Genomic DNA, 19,382 nt, shown 5'->3' with positions numbered 1-19,382 from the left:
GACATTTTTTTATCTCTCCCGTAAGTGGCAGGAAGAAATAAACTAGTGTTACATTTTTTTCCCCTTCTCTGCTGCTGCCGCTGCTAGTCGCTTCAATCGTGTCTGACTCTGTGCAATCCCATAGACGGCAGCCTACCAGGCTCCCCCATCCCTGGGATTCTCCAGGCAAGAACACTGGAGTGGGTTGCCATTTCCTTCTCCAATGCACGAAAGCGAAAAGTGAGAGTGAAGTTGCTCAGTCCTGTCTGATTCTTCGCGACCCCATGGACTGTAGCCTACCAGGCTCCTCTGTCCATGGGATTTTCCAGGCAAGAGTACTAGAGCGGGTTGCCATTGCCTTCTCCTTCCCCTTCTCTATAGAAATTTAAAAAGAAGTTTCTTTTAAAATGCTGTGTTGCCATAATGACACCTGGTTCCACCTGAGCTTAACTTTTCTTAAACCTTGAGCTAACCAATGCATTTTTCTTACGGAAATGTTTGTCTTAAGCTCTGTTAATGTGCTATGTATTTACCCCAGACTCTGTCTTCAAGTCAGTTCCACCTAAAGGCTCAGAACCCTCAGAATAGACTTGACAAACCAGTATGTTATACTGTTGTAGCCACGCGTTCTGGGAAACAAACTCAGAAGGACAATGCAGATAGTGGAGTGCAATTTATGACACGGGTGGGCCCAAGGCAGTCTCCTCTTAACCAAGGACCCCGACCAGTTTTTGTGAAAACCTTATATACCCTAAGTGTACATGCCCAAACCCACTTCCCCAAATTCGCTGAAACTAGTCTGAACAAAAGAAAGATACAGTAAAAGTTAATCCATGATTCATATGCCTTAAGCCTAGGTAGTTAACAGTGGACAATTATCAATAGGCCTGTGGTCATACCCCAATAAGCATAATAGAATGTATGATTCTATTTGGTTACACAGATAATTAGGGTATCTTTCAGGCGACTGAGAGTGCTGGGGCTGTTCCTTCCGGGGGCCTGGTTTTCCTGTTGGTATATCGTTTCCATAAATACTGGGCATATAGCTCCAAGTCCACAGTCCAACCCAAGATGGAGTCCTGGTTTCAAAATAGAGCCTGTTCTGTTTCCTCCTTCAATACATTGTTCTCCTAATCTATGTTAATGAAACTATATATTTGTATTGAAATCTGCCTTTCTTCAAGATTCATGTCAATTGTTTTATGGTCCAGGATGACTCATCCTGGTGCCAATGGTATCTCAAAAATGCATGCTGTGGGGGAGGGGCCTGGTGTCATTCTCTGAGTTTTGAGACATTTCCTTTCTTTAATTAGCAGAAGGCAATGGCACCCCACTCCAGTACTCTTGCCTGGAAAATCCCATGGATGGAGGAGCCTGGTAGGCTGCAGTCCATGGGGTCGCTAAGAGTTGGACATGACTGAGCGACTTCACTTTCACTTTTCACTTTCGTGCATTGGAGAAGGAAATGGCAACCCACTCCAGTGTTCTTGCCTGGAGAATCCCAGGGACGGGGAGCCTGGTGTGCTGCCGTCTACGGGGTCGAAAAGTCGACACGACTGAAGCGACTTAGCAGCAGTAGCAGCAGCAGTAGCTATATAACACCCAGCTAAAGACTAGCAGGGAGGCACTCTTTCTGCCCTCTTCTGATGTCTATGTCAGAAGTTTTCTCTATGTCTTTTATACTTTAATAAAACTTTATTACACAAAAGCTCTGAGTGATCAAGCCTTGTCTCTGGCCCTGGATTGAATTCTCCTCCAGAGGCCAAGAATCCCAGCGTCTTTCGTAGTTCAGCAACAACCTTTCAGTACTAGAGCTCTTCTAGCCACCATCACGACACCAGTCAGCTGCACAACTAGTTGAGGCATTAGCTTCATGAGAAAAATGAGTAGGAGGAATAGAAAGTGATAAATTCAACTATGGCTTCATAACCTATTACAGAGACAAGTGTATTGGTAGCTACTTTTTACAGCTCTCTTTATAGCTATATTTTTATAGTTATACGATAAGACATTATGTCTTTTTTCTTCTTCCTTTTCCACTACCATTTGTATAAAAAGTGATGTAACACTGTGTACATTGTAACACTGTGTTTCTAATTATGAAGGGCCACGTCTAGAGCTGATGAAAAAGACAGTGTATCAACTGGAAGCCTGCTATTTGTTGTTCAAGGGCTCAGTCCTGTCCAACTCTTTGCTACCCCATGGACTGCAGCACACCAGACTTCCCTCATAGTACTGTAGCAGTGCTAAATTTCCTGATTTTGACAATTGTTCTATGGTTATAGCGGACAAAATCCTTGTTCTTGTGAAAAATTTAGACAAAAGGGCATAACGTCCTAAATTTATTATCAAATGAATCAGCAAGGAAAGATACAGAGAGGAAGAAACTATAAAAATGCATATACAGTAAAATTTAAACAAATGGTAACCATGGGTAAAGGTTACATGATAGTTCCTTGTACTACTGTTTCAACTATTCAGTAAGTTTGAAATTACAGCAAAATTATTTTTAATGAGAGGTAAGTATCTAGATGGGGTGGGAGGGAGGATAAGTACTTTTCAGTTATTAATTATGATCTCTCAAAGCCAGAATCTATTGAAATGATTTATCCTATTAATAAGGAAAAAACTCAAGCTATTTATCAAAGTTGTCTAATTGATTCTAGGGGTGTTTCAGGAAAAGAGAGAGCAATTCCTCAAGGCCATTCAAAGAAAGGGGTAATTGCTCTCCAAGGACAAAATGATTCTCTCTTCCCCAAAAAGACACATGGCATCTGATGTCTTCGATCACAGTCCAAAAGCGTTTTCTCTTCCTCTTCCATCTCATCTCTGTTTCTACAGTGAACTAAGTCCTGCAGTAAAAAACATTAATTTATAGTTAACCACAAATTACTATAGAAAACCAACAACAAAAAAATTTACAAAATTCCATTTCACCTTTTCTTCTTAGTGTTTATTGAAGCAATCAATTCTCTTCTCACAGATACAATTATAGGTGTTATAGCAGTCAATAGTTTCTATTCTTGTTGAGGTTAAAAATGCACATTCATTTTTCCCAAAACGATGATCCATTATTGTCAAATTCCTGTAGGACAGAAAACATACACGGTCAACTGTTTAATTCTGCAGCTTACAACAACATAAATCATATTTTTAAATCTATTTTCTAAATATCTGGCCTATGGAAATATTAATAATAAGTTCATCACTAAAAGATTTTTGGGACTTCCATAATGGTCCAGTGACTAAGACTCCATACTCCCAATGCAAGGGGGCTGGGTTTGATCCTTAGTCAGGAAACTAGATCCCACATGCCAACAAGCCACAACTAAGAGTTTACATGCAACAGTGAAAGATCCTGTATATTTGAAACTAAGCGTCGGCTCAGCCAAATAAATAAATAAACTAAAAGATTTTCTATTGCTCTTATCCCATTAAATAGAATAACATCTTCTTGATCACATCTATAACCTCACATGTTTCACACTGGGAATTTTTTATCAGAGAGCAATATTGCTAGTTGGGATCATGGCATAGTAACCTGCTTTCTTGTCTTAATTATTTCAATTAAAATGAGATATTTAAAAGTAGAGGAACTGAATTTCTATGATACAGGTAACAAGGTTGCATGTGAATATAATTTAAGAAGAAAAAGTAGAATCGGAATATAGGCAGAGATGAAGTTGTTGAATGGATGTTTTATATCTTTTCTTTCCCTCTCTCCCTCTCTCTGTTACCCCCAGAGCTAATAGTTACTAACTAAAACATTAAAATTTCACTGAAAAAAGTATCTAAAACAAGATCTGTATTTCAGCAAAGTGGTAGATTAGGGGAGAACTATCTTCCTGTTGAAAATAGTTTAAAATACTGAAAAAAAATTTTTAAACCTCTTGAGTAAGTTCATGGACTGGCAATAGGCAGATTCATGCTCAGACTATGAGGGTTAAGCAAAGATGGAAACCCAGAAGGGTTAGTGAAGCACTGAAACCAGTCTTTCCCTTAGATGTAGCAGACTAAAGAATGAATTCTGCCCAAGATGAAAATTCTATTGGGTTGGTCAAAAAAGTTCATAACATCTTACAGAATAACCCAAACTTTGTGGCCAACTCAATGCATAGAAAACAAGCTACCAAAAGGGTTGAGACAAAAGTGATATATTTCCAATACAAACTACCTTAGGACTGTCTTGAACCTTGAATTTAAGCAGAAGAGAAAAGGAATAATCCCACCTAATAATCCAAAATCACAAACCACACCTCATGCAATTTGCATTTGTTATATTACCTAGGAATACTTGAATATGCTATAGATAAAAAGAGAAACAACTAAGAAAGATAAATGAAACTAAATAGCTTGTGAAGCACAAGCAGAAAGTACCAGATGTGTTAAGTAAGTTAGTAACCTATGCGATTTGTTAGATATAGTAAGCAGAGGGCTTCTCTTAGCAGTAAAGAATCTACCTGCCAATGGAGACATAGGTTCAATCACTGGATTGGGAAGATCCCCCGGAGAAGGAAATGGCAACCCACTCCAGTATTCTGACCTGGAAACTTACATAGACAGAGGAATCTGGTGGGCTACAGTCCAAGGGTTGGACACAACTGAGCAACTGAACACAAAGACAAAGAGTAAGTAGAACCTATGTGTGCTGAACATAGGAAAGGAAGAAAGAATCAAGCAGACATAAACTATCATACATAAGATATACATGATGAACATAGACACTCTACATTCAGTCTTAAGGTTGTCACCCATGGGTGACACTCATTCTGGCCCCCTGCCTGAGGAACTCCAGTAGAATCCATAGCTGCCCCTCAGGTAAATTGCAAAGCTGCAGCTCTTACCAGGCATGCTTGCTCCTGTATCCACCCAGTAGAAAAAAGGTATGTGCTGGCCACAAGAACCTTCTGTCTGTTGGCCCCCTTACTCAAAATCTCAAGTCTGCCCCTTCCACCATTATCAGGGAAGTGTGATACCACAGAGCTAGGTCAGACGACGAGTGTGTAACTTAGGATCCAGGCCATCTTTTCACACACTTGCCCCTTCTCCTAACTGTGACAACCTATCCCATTCCATCCAAGTGTGATAGGCTATCCCATTTCTTTCCCCTTGCATAGTGCTATGTGTTTAACATGGATTTGATTAATTATGCAATGTGAGCATCTTATTTTGGCCCTGAAAATGTTCACCTGAAACTGTAGTCACAGACTATGATTACTTTAAGGTTGTTTTCTGAATGACATCTCTTGTAGGTTTGCAGCCCAGAATCACACTACTTGCAGAGCCCAAATTTAGAATTAAAAACTGCTCAGATTCACAATGCCCCAAGACAGCCAACAAAGGCAAATTTTTTCCTTGAGGAAGCCACCTTCATCTCAATCCTCAAATAACTTCCAAAGGCTCAAAAAAAAAAAAAAAAAAATCACTAACCACTACAAAGAAAATGACATCATGAACAAAAGATGTGATAGGTTGGACCCACAAAACTTCAAATATTAAAATGATCAGATACCAAATATAAATTGAGGATGATAAATATCTTTCAAGAAATCAATAAATTCAAGACAGTTTGAAATCATGAGTAACTAGCAAGCAGATTTGAAGATATAATAGAACTCTTAGAAATAAAAAATGTAACAGTTCAGATTTAAAAAAAAAAATCATTGAATAGATTATAACTAAATGTAAACACAAGAGTTCACAAAGTACTGCACCTAATAGAAGGACCATAGAGAGGATGTGGGTGTGTGTGTGTGTGTATGCATGCATGTGTGTATGTTTATATTCACATTTACGTTTATTTATAATTAATATAAACTACTAATACAAGGGCTTCCCGATGGCTCAATGGTAAAGAATTTCCATGCAAAGCAGGAGATGCAAGAGACACGGATTCAATCCCTGGGTTGGGAAGATCCCCTGGAGAAAGGAATGGCAACCCACTCCAGTATTCTTGCTTGGGAAATCCCATGGACAGAGGACCTAGGTAAGCTACACTCCATGGGGCAGCAAAAATCAGACAGGACTTAGTGACTAAACCATTGCCACCACCACTAATACAAAGGAGTTTCAAGTGAATTTTGAGGATACTCAAAATACTTATTTGTGGTTGTGGAAGGGATCACTATGGCTGACTCAGAATGGTTCAATCACCTTACCTAATGATTCTGTCTTAGTCTGGGGTCCTCATAACACATGCTTCTGAACATCTGTTTAGCATCGTAATTTTATATTAATAACTCTGTATGATGCTTCTCTTCCTTTTTAACTATACTTCCTGAAACACTTTTTAAATCATTCTCCTTCTTCTTACTAATGACTTCTACCTGAAAATGAGTTGAGCTACATGAAGATTCTTTTTAGAAACAGTTATTCCAACCCAACACCAATATTAGAGTTTGAATGCATCCCAGAAACTTACAGTCTAGAAGGTATGCCATTGTCAATCCATTTCAACCTATTTTCCATTTTGCTAAATGATAATCCAATCCAGTAGGAATTTTGACAAGTCTGGGGTTGAAGAAGTTTCTATAAAGGAAACAAAACATATCATGGGACTACATTACCATCTGTTAAATGAATGAAAACAAAGTCAGGTAAAAGATCCAGCTGTTTCTACTACCAGTGGTCTGCTAATTTCTACATGATCCTTCATCCATCCTTCCTAAAAGACCCTCTCTTCCTTCAACCCCTGTATTTTCATTTTCCAAATTAATTTTCATCTATTAGTTTATTTCTCTTACAAATGGCTGCCAGTCTAATAGGTTATTTAAAATGTGGAAAAGTTTAAATCTAAATATCTAACAATAGAAGAGTTGTTAAATAATACATGACATTTTATGAAACCATTCAAAGTCATGCTCCAGAGAAAACTTAAGGGTTAAGAAAAATAATCATTACATATTCCAAGTGAAAGAAGAAATCTTTTAAACAAATTATTAAAATAACAAATGTTTGTGGGGATGTGGGCATTAGAGCCTTCAACTTCATAAAAAAAAAAAAAAAAGACTTGCTGTAATTCAGTAGTTGGAAGGGGTAGAGGGAAACAGGGCCATATTTGGAAATATTTACTATGACCCCAAATGTAATATATCAAAGTGACATAGTACATAATGTCTGGTCAAATGACTGAATATATTTCTAAATATAATTTTAATTATTTCAGTGCAACAAACATAAAAAATTATTTTATGACTTGACATCATAATTCTTTCATGTTATGATTTAAAATATCTGCTAGATTTGCATAAACATTTTGTTTTGTTTTTCTAGATAATAAGTAGAGATTTCAGACTGATAGTTGCAACTGTTTCTCTGTAAAAACACATTTTGTGTGTGTGGATAGTTTTTATTTGCAATAAATTTAAAAGATAAATGCACTGTATTTTCTTTTTACAATTCTTTTTGAGAGATATACATATTTATATAATATATACAAATATTGATCAAGTAAATGCTACCTACATGCGTGCATGCTCAGTTACTCAGTTGTGTCCGATTCTTGAGACCCCAGACTGTAGCCTGCCAGACTCCTCTGTCCATGGGATTATCCTGGCAAAAATACTGGAGTGGGTTGCCATTACCTCCTCCAGAACATTGCCTACAGATGCAATGAAAATTACCATAAAGCTAATTTGTAAAACTACCACCACTTTTATGTTTCTCATTATTATCTACATTTTACAGGTGGGAAAACTGAGGCCCAGAGCGGTTAAGTAATTTGCCTAGGGTCACCCGGCTACTAAGCGGCAGAACTGAATTCAGTACCAGGCAGTCTGGCTCCTGGATTCCTAATGGTAACTACTAAACCATACTGCCTTTGGGTTTTCAGTTTCCACCTTATAGGAAAAAAATAACTGTTGGCTCCAGGCTGCCATTTACCAAAGGGTTAAGACTTCCCTGGTGGCTCAGATGGTAAAGCGTCTGTCTACAATGCGGGAGACCCAGGTTCAAGCCCTGGGTTGGGAAGATCCCCTGGAGAAGGAAATGGCAATCCACTCCAGTACTATTGTGTGGAAAATCCCATGGACAGAGAAGCCTGGTAGGCTACAGTCTGTGGGGTCGCAAAAAGTCGGACACGACTGAGCAACTAGACTTCACTAAGTACTTCATCAAAGGAAAGGCATGCTTTTTTTTCAGTCCTAAGTAAAGGAGATGATTGCAAAGACCCAAATTGCATCTTAAAGGGGGTTTCCATTTTGGAAATAATCGTGCTCATCTTGATAGATAATATGTATTGAATGCTTATAAAATAGCAAGATCATACTCTTATTAGTAGGCAAGTTCTTCTGCTCACTAATTTTTTATCTTTTTTATGGAAAACAAGAAGGTATTTGAGAATAGCATTCACCAAGAGGGGAATATTTACTAGGGATTGTGATGAATGCCACACTTAGCTCATCAGTTTTGATCTCCAAGAAGCAACTGCCACTCCTATCCTCAAGGAGGTTCTCTGTGATACAGTCTTCATGTTCTTCGGTTCTTACTTTTAAGTAATTAGTTTAACAGAAGGAAAGACCAAAGATATTTCACTAGGAAAATCTGTTCGTTTGATTTTTTGTGTGTGTGTGTGACTCTTAACTATACAGTTTTTGTTCACTTGACAGTCATGACCCAAGGAATAACTGAAGGTTCCTCTTTCTAAACTCCCCCATTTTCTCAGTATCTTGGGCCCAAAGGTGAAAGAGAGAGGCCTAGAGGATAAAAGTACATATAACAATCCATGATACCAGTTCTTTTGTATCATCTATCTTCAAAAGAGATGAATCGTGACTTTGGCAAGTCTGGTTACATCCCATCCAGTTATTAGTTTCATCAGTAAAGTAGTAACAGTTTACTCCCCAACACCACCAGGAGACTTCCTTGAGTTCGCCTATAATACATAAGGTGAAGCATTAAACGTCTTTTCATCTGGTATTTTGTTAAGCAGAGGAAGATACTTATTATGAAAAATCTTAACAGCTATCAATAATGATAATGTGAATTTCATCAGAAGTCTGGAATGCCAAGAGAACTCTGCATTCCCATAGTCTCTGCAGCACCATTCACAATAGTCTAGAAATGGAATGTCCATTGATGGATGAAGAAAATGTGATCTAGTCTAAAGGGAATATTAATTTTCCAGCACTGGGCTTCTGAGATATGAAAACAGAGACAGAGAACAATTGAGAAGCACATTCTTGATTAACCAAAGGTGACTACTTTTACAGAATCAACATTGTTTTTATTGCCCTGTATCAAGAAACATAACAATTAACAATGTCATGTTTACTTTTTTGTCTATTGCCAAAACTAAATATAGAGTTCACACATATAAAAAATAAAGGGAATATTACTCAGCCTTAAGAATGAAATCTTGCCATCAGTAACTGCATGGATGAAACGAGGATAATTATGCTAAGTGAAATAAGCCAATGACAAAGGGCAAATATTGCATGATTCCACTTGTATGAGATGTAAAAAGTAGTCAGACAGAAAGTAGAAAAGGGGTAGCTGGGGGAGGGGAAAGGGCTGTTGTTTCATGGGTACACAGTTTCAGTTACTCAAGGTGAACAAATTCTAGAGATCTGCTGTACAACAGGGTGCCTGTAGCTAATAATGAACCAAACACTTAAAAACTTGTTACAAGGGCAGACCTCATGCTAAGTGTTCTTACCACAGAGCAGAAAGGGACATAAGAAAACTTTTGAAGGTGATAGATATGCCTATTACCCTAATTGTGGATGTTTTTATCCATATATACATATGTCCCAACTCATCAAGTTGCATACATTAATTATATGTAGCTTTTTGCATATTAATAATACCTCAGAAAAGCTGTTTTTATAATAATAAAATTAACTTCATACATGTTTAGAGATTCTGAAATGCCTTCTAAAGAAAATTAAAATTATTCTTTGGAAATTTTTCTTGTCCTCATTGCTTAAAATATACCAAATCAAAATATTATTCATCCCTCAAAGTACATTTATGATTATTTATAGAAGACAAAACTGTCTAACAGTCTAATAAAGAAAACATTTAAATTGTTACAAATGCAATGCAATAATATATAACATTAAAAAACATGTTTGTGAGGAGTATTTAAAACTATGGAAGAGGCTTCCCTGGTGGCTCAGTGGTAAAGAATTTGCCTGGCAATGCGGGAGAGCCAGGCTCAAGCCCTAATCTGGGAAGATCCCACATTCCATGGAGCAACTAAGCCCATGTGCCATGACCATCAAGCCTGTGCTCCAGAGCCTGGGAGCCGCAACTACTGAGCCCCTGTGCCATGACTACTGAAGCCAGTGTGCCCTAGAGCACATGCTCCACGCCAAGAGAAGGCTCCGCAATGAGAAGTCTACATACTGCAACTAGAGAGAAACCCCGACTTGTCACAACTAGTGAAAAGCCCGTGCAGCAACAAAACCCAACACAGCCAAAAGTAAACAATTAAAAAAAAAGGCTACGGAAAAATGGCCACAGAAGGGGAAAAAAACAAGACGTGAACCTTTCTACAGCATGAAATCTAAATTTTTTATAGGTAGTAAAAAAATAAAACAAAAGAAACAAAAAAATAAAATATTATTAATTCTTCAGTAATAGGAAACAGTACATTTCTACTAACTACCATACCTAAATAATATCAAATATGCAAAATCTCTTTGTATAATAAACACTAAACAAAATATTTAGAAGTTGATTAATCAGGCCAATTCATTCCATCATTATGCATAACAGAGTTTATTATTGTATGAGATTTAATATTATTTCTTAGATGTTTTGAATAGTATCATCACACAGTGTTACACAAACATCAACACTCTGGCAAGTCTTGTAGATGTATTAGAAGGAATACGCGTGTGCGTGCTCAGTCACTTCGGTCTTGTCTGACTTTGCGATCCTACGGACTGTAGCCTTCCAAGATCCTCAGTCCATGGGATTCTCTGGGCAAGAATACTGGAGTGGGTTGCCATGCCCTCCTCCAGGGAATCTTCCCTACCCAGGGATTGAACCCATGTCTCCTGCGTCACCTGCATTGCAGGCAGGTTCTTTACCGCTGAGCCGCCAGGGAAGCCCCCTGGAGGGAGTACATATTAATCATAAAATAGATCAAATATCTGAAGTCAGTGCAGAATGGAAACACAATCACACAGTTATCTTTACAACAGCATACAAATAAAATGACTTGCATTTATTTTAGCCTAAATGTATTTTTACTGATAGTCTCAATATTTCATGTCAGCAACAAAGTTGAAGTGTCTTACTTTGCCTGCAGGTCTAAAGCAATCCAAATTTTCAGGGGCCCTGATATAATACTATTTTACCTTCTGGGAGCATAAGAAGGCAAGAACTGCAATTGAGTTTGGGAAGTATAAGACTATTCATCCAAACATGATTCCTGGCGTCTCAATCCTGTATTTGAGATAAGCAAACTCAAATAACCATGCTACATCTAAGAGGCACAAATTAAAAGTTGTCTAGCAGACCTGGATCCCTAACACACAACATAAGCCTGTATTAAGCCTCAAAACTTTTGGAGGAGGAATAAGTAATGGAAAATTGTGCAATCTTCAATTCAAGATTTCCTCCATACCTGTATTTGGCAAAGACTCTGAAGACTTCTTTTTGTGATAGCACCCCTTCTTTTCTGTAAAGACTAAGTCCGACGATCCTTTTATTTGCTGAAGAGTTTCATTTAGTCTATCACATTCTGAAGTCTTCTTTGTCAAAAGCTGCTTCTTTAAGTAGTTGTCGTTTTGCATAACATCATACTTCTGACTGAGGTTCCGTAGAGCTTCCTCCTGTTGATGTTTTTCTAGAATATACTGGGAAACTAAAATTAACAGCATAGATATAATTTTTAAAGTACTCATAAAACTTCACTGTTGAAATTAGGACAGGAGAAAAAAATCTCACTTTGACAACCAACCTATTTCATTCCTTTAATTATTAATTTTACATTTAGAAAGTAACACCTCTACAACATGACCATATAAACTGAAACACCAGATTTCTCATTATGGGCCACCTAAGTGTACAATAAATAAATCATGATTTCTAAATAAAATTATGATGGTACCATCTAAGCATTCAGTTCAATTTCTTTGTAAGTTAGCGTGTCGTCTACAAATAGGTACCGAAGGAGAAACTGACCAACACTTAGCAACACATCTTCTGAGTATGAAAATGTACACTAAACAGCATGAAGAAATTGCACCAATATCATTGGAATAGACAGAATATCCATAAGAAAAAAGAGAGGAAGACCCAAATACATAGTTTTATCTGAGTGTAACATATTAGTACTTTTCCCCAAAGATGTCAAGGAACTCAAATGAAAACTAAAGGGCACATTCAACATCATCTAACATCCATACATAGACTCACTCATTTTACTAAATCATTTCCTTATTATAGATTTTTTAAAAATTAAGAGAAAGTCATAATTCACTTTCAAACAGTTGTTTCTCAAAGAATTTGTATCTGAGATTCAAAGTGGTGTAAATTTAGAAGGTGGAATATTACAATAGTTTCCCCTTAACCTTGGTTTTGCTTTCTGCAGTTTGAGTTACCCCATCAACCACAACCTGAAAATATTAAACGGAAAATTCTATAAATAAGTAATTCATAAGTTTTAAATTGCACGCATTTCCGCATAGTGTGATGGAAACTCGTGCCATCCCTCTCGTGTTCCCCAGGAGGGGGAATCATTCCTTTGTTGAACGTATCCCACTCTCATCAGTCACTTGGTAGCCTTCATCAGATGGCTGTCAGGGTATGCAGTGCTAGTATTCAACCCTTATTTCACTTAATAATGGTCTGAAATCACAAGAGTAGTGATGCTCACAATTCAGATATTCTCTTACTGTGCTTAAATTATAAATTAAACTTTATCGTAGGTGTGTATGAATAGGAAAAAACCATAGTATGTACAGGGTTCAGTGCTATCTGTGATTCCAGGCACCACTGGGGGTCTGAGATGGTATCCCCCATGGAAAAGGGGGTCTTCTGTGCTAAGTCAGATTCTAATATCAGAAAGAATGTTAACATGCCTTATACAGAACAAGACAGCTCATTACAGCTTCAGAGATACAGGAATAGGTAAACAAAATGAAAACCACACCGTGATTATATCTGGGGAAAAAATCACTAAGAAAAAACTCCCTGGAACATTCTCTGATTATACCATGGAACAATTGATAGAGCGTGGTTGGTACCTACACAATGAGTGGTTATTTCTAGTACTCAGACTTGGATGTATTTCAGTTACTTACTCTTTATACCCAGCACGGTGATTGTCATCAAGAGAAGGAAACAGAGGATCCCAAGAGTCACTGCAATGCCATGCCAGGGCACTGAAGACTCTTTAAATAAAGAAGGAAGAAAGTGATCATTGAGGACAGAGCCTGACCCACTACTCATCTCAACCTGGACACCATTTGAAACAGAAACAATCTTCTCTAAAAATTTTCAGGAACTACCCTGGTGGTCCAGTGGTTTAGAATCTGCCTTGCAATGCAGGGGATACCAGTTCAATCCCTGGTCCAGGAAGATTCCACATGCTGTGGGGCAACTAAGCCCATGCACCACAACTACGGAGCCTGTGTGCTACAACTACTGAAGCCCTCATGCCCTAGAATCTCTGTGTGTATGTCTGTGTGTGTGTGTGCGTGCGTGCACATACGTGCATGTGTGTGCGTGTCAGTAGTCTGACTCTTTGCGACCCCATGGACTGTAGCCCACCAGGCTCCTCTGTCCATGGGATTTCTCAGGCAAGAGTTCTGGAGTGGGTTGCCATTTCCTGGTCCAGGGGATTTTCCCAACTCAAGGGTCAAACACCGCATTGGTAGGAGAATTCTTTACCACTGTGCCACCTGGTAAGCCCCTGTGCTCTTCAGCAAAAGAAGCTTCCACAATGAAAAGCCAGTGCACGGCAACAGAGAGTAGCCCCTGCTCACTGCAACTAGAGAAAGTCCAAAAGCAGCAACCCAAGACCAGCACAGGCAAAAATAAGATACATAAAATTTTAAAAAATGTTTTACAGAAATCCATGATACACACTGTTTTTAATTTGCCATCTAGTAATTATAGTTTTAAAGTCTCAGGTTTTTTTTATTTACATTCACCCATTGCAGAAATTCTACACCACAAAAAGAATATTGGAGGATTTTTAAAATGCTTCTGTTAGAAAAGCACAGAAGCACAGAAAGGTGTGTGTGTGTGTGCATCCCTTAGAAAAGCACAGACAGGTGTGTGTATGTCGGGGCGGGGGCGGGGGTTGCAGGGAGGCTGTTCAATCATATATGACTCTTTGCAACCCTATGGACTGTAGCCTGCCAGGCTCCTCTGTCCACAAAAGCACAGATGGCAATAAACACAATACTCATGAGAATCCACAATGACAGGCATATTTCTGTGATCACAACTAATCATGAAGAAGAAGGAAAAAGCAGGCAATATTCATGAGAAATTAGTAGCCAAGAGTGAGTATTCTGAAGCTGCAAATGTTACTGGGCTCCATCGCTTAAGAACTTCCTAGAAATCAATTTTTCTCCATTTATCTTCAAAATTTTTTTCTCTAGCAATGCTCTATTTATTCTCCTACTTTCAAGATCCTCTCTCTCTCTCTCTCTCTCTCTCTCTCTCTCTATATATATATATATATATATATATATCCAAAATTTGTATCTCTGATGGACACTACATTAAATCAGTAAAAGTCATTTTCAGTTTAGAGTTTGTGACACTGTTCGAAGGTACAGAGAGAGAATGGAAAAGTTAGAATGCCCTTTTGATTTGAACATTTTTGTTTCTTCATTGCCATTAAGGTTTGGTAAATATTTAAGACACCAAAATACCTTTTGTCTAAATAAAAACACTGCTTCTAATACGTATTTCTCATGTCTTCACATTCTGTAAGACATTTCTCTAGGAACTGCAATGTTTTCTTGAGACTCTAGTCTGTCTCTTACTTTGGAAGCCCTCACAAGGGACTTCCCTGGCCAACCAGTGGTTAGGACTCCGTACTTCCAGTGCACAGGGTGCAGATTCGATTAGTTGGGGAACTAAAAAAGAGTCCTTGTGAATTTCTCTTGACCAAATTTGAATAAAAACACTCTATTACCTTCTCAAGCTTAAAAGAATGCATTAATTTCTACATTTGCACAATTTTTTTAAAAGATCATTAAAGACTATTATGGTTTCTTATTATCAACTAAACACCTAGAATATGGATAGAACTTTTTATTTCTAACGTCAAAAGTCTGACAGTCCGTAAGAGGGCTTCCCCTGGTGGCTCAGCGGTAAAGAATCCGCCGGCAGTGCAGGAGCCACAGGAGATACAGGCTCAATCCCTGGTTCGGGAAGATCCCCTGGAGGAGAAAATGGCAACTCACTCTGGTATTCTTTCCTGGGAAATACCATGGACAGAGGAGCCTGGTGGGCTATAGTCCATGGGGTCACAGAGAGTTGGACACGACTGAAGTGACTTAGCAAGCACACAAGAGTCAGGTGAATCTAGATGTCTCAAACGTGTACCTTTTTCCTCAGTCTTGTCAGGTCTTTGAGTACCATCAGGTCTTAATCTGTTTTGTGACTCTGAAGGTGATTGAAGAAATCTCAGGGTGGAATAAGTCACTTCTTGATCACTCATCTCTAGAGTAAACAAATATATGTTTTGCATTAAAACTTTCAACTGAATGATTTCATTCCAAAGAAAAATTAAAATGTCCATTTGTAAAATATACTAGGATTAAGAAGATTATGCGTGTGCGCATGTGGATGTATGCTCAGTAATTCCTTCAAGGGCCTAAAGTACGTAGACTGAGCCTGATTTATATAAGAAATGAGAAACTTTCAATATTTTTGCTAAAGTCATTTATACTCCTAGTAACTATAGCCATATTATTAGAAAATATGGGAAGAATTTTTTTTTAATTTACTGATAGATTAAATAGGCTGGGTCCTATTCCATTTAGCTCAAAATGTTCAAAATACATATACAAGTGTTAGGCAAAGTGATACCATCACAAATTACTGAGATACTTTTAAAACTATTAATTCAAAAAACAAAAATTATTTTTTTTGAGATTTTGAAAAACATAAATATCTTGGCTTTAAAAGTGTATGTATATACATATACATATATATTATGTATTCAGATCTACATTATTGATAGTAAAATGTTCTTAGAAGGATTGGAATATCAGTTTGTGATAATTATTTCTTGACCTGAGTAGATAAATATACTGTGTTGTTCTTTTCAACTATAATATGACTCTACCAAAGTATATCCCATATACTATCTGCAAAAGAAAATTATTGAGGGTTAACACTGCACATTGGTTAACATTTCAGATTCCAGTGCCTCGTGGGAGATGTGCCGAATAAAAATCTCTTACATTAGAGCCCAGACACGTGGATTTTTAATCCCAAATGATTCTGTGCATATTAAACTTAGAGAAATAATCTTCTAGCTGCAAGAGAAGCCTATGTGAAAATAAAATTTGTTAACAGGCAGTCTTTAGTTAATACCCATAAAGGACTCTATCTATCAGTTGATATCAATATAAAAAGAAACTTTAAACTGTAGATATTTATGATGTACCTTGTTTTTATATTAATCAGTGTGAAAAGATGCTAATAAACAGTAAAAATGGAAAACAAATAGCACATGTAACTATATTCTTTAATTCTTTTCTTTAGTATCTAAACTTGATTACTCACATGAACACTTCAAGATGGATAAGACAATATGCAAATCATTAGACCTAAATAAAAAGTTATTGACCCCCCCAATCCCTCTTTATTTTGATAACACAAAGCTAAAAATCATAACCAATTTTTTAAAAAGAAAATAATTTTCCATAAATGCTGAACTACATTTTTCATCTCCATAGAGTGAATGCAGTTCTAACCCAATCAATTTTTTTAAAACATGCTTTCCTATCCCTCCTATATTCATGCCAAGTCATTTATAATAAACTATCATATTCCAAGAATCTTTTTTCTCTAGAATCTTTTTTTTAAGTAAGTAGGACTAATAGATACTCAGCTACAAAGATCTGAGACAATAAAAAGTGAACATTACCTGTGTCTGTGCCGTTCAGTGATGCAGATGGAAAAAACAGACCAGAACAAGGTGAGAGAGGTTGGCCTTTACAATCCCTGATTCCTCGGGTGCATGAGAGGCTGTAAAATGGAGGCGGACATGAATTGTCTTTGAATCATGCTGTAACTCAAAATTTTCTGCTCCTCCTCTTGACCAAAGTGATGAAAGGAAATTGTATGACAAAAGCTGATGTTGACGAGAAAGGAAAATGGTCATGAATATATCTTCTTCCATTTCAACTAACCAACCAGTTAGGTGCATTCAAAATCTACATTGAAGGACAGAAAAAACAAACAAACATAGCTTTGGCGGAAACAAAAAGTAAATCTTTTAACAAAAACTTGCATCCTTAGAAACTACTAGCAAAAACAACTGATTAAAATGTATGTGCATAAATATAGATACATGTACACAAGAAATATTATGACTAAATAAATAACTTGTCTCTTAGGAACTTTCTCTTACAGATTGCTATTTGAAAATAAAAGATTTCAGCATTGAAACATATACACTACTACATGTAAAGTAGATAGCCAGTGGAGTTTGATGTATAACTCAGGGAACCCAAAGCCGGTGCTCTGTGACAACCTGGGGGGATGGGTGAGGGAGGGATTCGGGAGAGGGATTCAGGAGAGAGCTGTCACATGTAGGCCTATGTCCGATTCATGTTGATGTATGGCAGAGGCCATACATCACAATATTGTAAAGTAATTATCCTCCAATTAAAATGAATAAATAATTATTTAAAAAAACAATAAAAGATTTCTTTTTCCATTTATGTTTATTGCAGATAAACGTATTTTAGAAAGTATTTTAAAACATAATTCCACTATAAAATTTTGGTGTATATGCTTCTAGTTTTTTATCTGTATGTTTTGTTTGCTATCAGAGTTGGTGTCATTCCACACACAGTACTTTTGATCTCTTGTTTTCTACTGTTTCCTCATTTAAAAATATTCATCTAAAGTGTGATCTTAAAAACAATTGTATAGTTATTATCCATATAGATTATACCATAATTTATTCAGGAAATCCTGTATTGCTGGACATTTATGTTGTTTTCAACTTTTTGTGAATATAAAAAATGTTTGGCCTGTACTTTTGAATATTTTCTTAGGAAAACATTTCAAACAAAATATGGGGTCAAGGGGTATGTAAATTAAAGAGCTTTGATACATATTACCAATTGCCCCCCCAGAAAAGTTATTTCTGTTTACACAATACTAATTGTATGAAAATGATAACATTTGATATTCTTAAAAGATACTGATAAACTATTCTCCTATTTGAGTTTCATCTATGAATCTTACTTCATGAAGACATGATGTTTCAGCAAAAAGAAATCAGTTTCTGTAAGTCTGTTTCTCTGAGTCAGATCTTCCCAGAATACCCCCAAATCTCTCAGTGACATTCACTTTCAATTGATGCAGATACTGTCAGTCTTCAGGTGTACAGTTCTATGAAATCAATTTACATTGCTCTCCAAATCAGGTGATAACGGTGAATATGGAGTGTGGGGAAAGTGATGTGGAAAACATACGGTGAAATTGATTATGCAGAGAAACCCAGCCCTACTTCACCAGGCTCTAACCACATTCCTTGCTTACCTTTCTCTTCCAGCCATAACCAAACCATCACCTTTTCTTTAGAAGGCATCCCCATTCTTTACCTCCCAGGTCTTCCCCAGACTACTTGATAAACAGTCAACTGAATGTTCTGACCACTACCACCCCCTAGGTTATGATGCCTGTTGTCTGGTCCTCAGCTGGCTCTCTCCTGTTCTCCAATGCAACCCTTAATTTTGGAATCACCACTGAGTCTGCCATTTATCATCGTGGACAAGTGGTCAACAGAATTACCTCCAAGAACCTAATTTAATCCAATCACACAAGCAAAATTTCATGGGTAGAGTCTGGACACTTCAGGCATATTTACTGCTAGGCATTTTCTTCTCTTTACCCTCACCCCGCATTGGCTTTGTCGATCTCAAAACAGAAAGATTCTGAGCCCTCGATCCCAATGCCAGAAATGAATAAACGAATGAAGTCTGATGAGAGAACGTAGGGAGTAGGCTGGGCGAAATAGTAATGTTGTCAAAATGTGGCAGTTTAGTTCACTTCAGTCACTCAGTCGTGTCTGACTCTTTGTGACCCCATGGACTGTGGCACGTCAGACCCCCCTGTCCATCACCAGCTCCTGGAGTTTACTCAAACTCATGTCCATTGAGTTGGTGATGCTATCCAACCATCTCATCCTCTGTCATCCCCTTCTCCTCCCACCTTCAATGTTTCCCAGCATCAGGGTCTTTTCA

General features: G+C 37.5%; 1 protein-coding gene across 2 annotated transcripts; it reads right to left on the bottom strand.

The window, feature by feature from the left end:
• Positions 1-2,308: 2,308 nt before the first annotated feature.
• On the bottom strand, positions 2,309-17,333 carry LOC133248105 (killer cell lectin-like receptor 2). 2 transcript variants are annotated; one of them, XM_061417856.1, is made up of 8 exons: positions 17,051-17,333; positions 15,499-15,615; positions 13,236-13,325; positions 11,555-11,794; positions 8,709-8,851; positions 6,401-6,507; positions 2,917-3,064; positions 2,309-2,831 (listed from the first exon to the last, which is right to left on the bottom strand). In XM_061417856.1, the coding sequence occupies exons 2-7, from the start codon at positions 15,611-15,613 to the stop codon at positions 2,926-2,928; spliced, it is 834 nt and encodes a 277-aa protein (XP_061273840.1). In that variant the 5' UTR covers positions 15,614-15,615; positions 17,051-17,333; the 3' UTR covers positions 2,309-2,831; positions 2,917-2,925. The 2 variants fall into 2 exon arrangements, with proteins under 2 accessions (XP_061273840.1, XP_061273842.1); XM_061417858.1 differs by lacking the exon at positions 15,499-15,615 and having other exon boundaries at positions 17,051-17,330.
• Between the last annotated feature and the right edge of the window lie 2,049 nt (positions 17,334-19,382).

Source organism: Bos javanicus, chromosome 5, assembly GCF_032452875.1.
Source record: "Bos javanicus breed banteng chromosome 5, ARS-OSU_banteng_1.0, whole genome shotgun sequence".
Taxonomy (NCBI): Eukaryota; Metazoa; Chordata; class Mammalia; order Artiodactyla; family Bovidae; genus Bos; species Bos javanicus.
The sequence above is the reverse complement of the archived record's forward strand: the minus strand, read 5'-3'. Positions and strand labels throughout refer to the sequence as shown.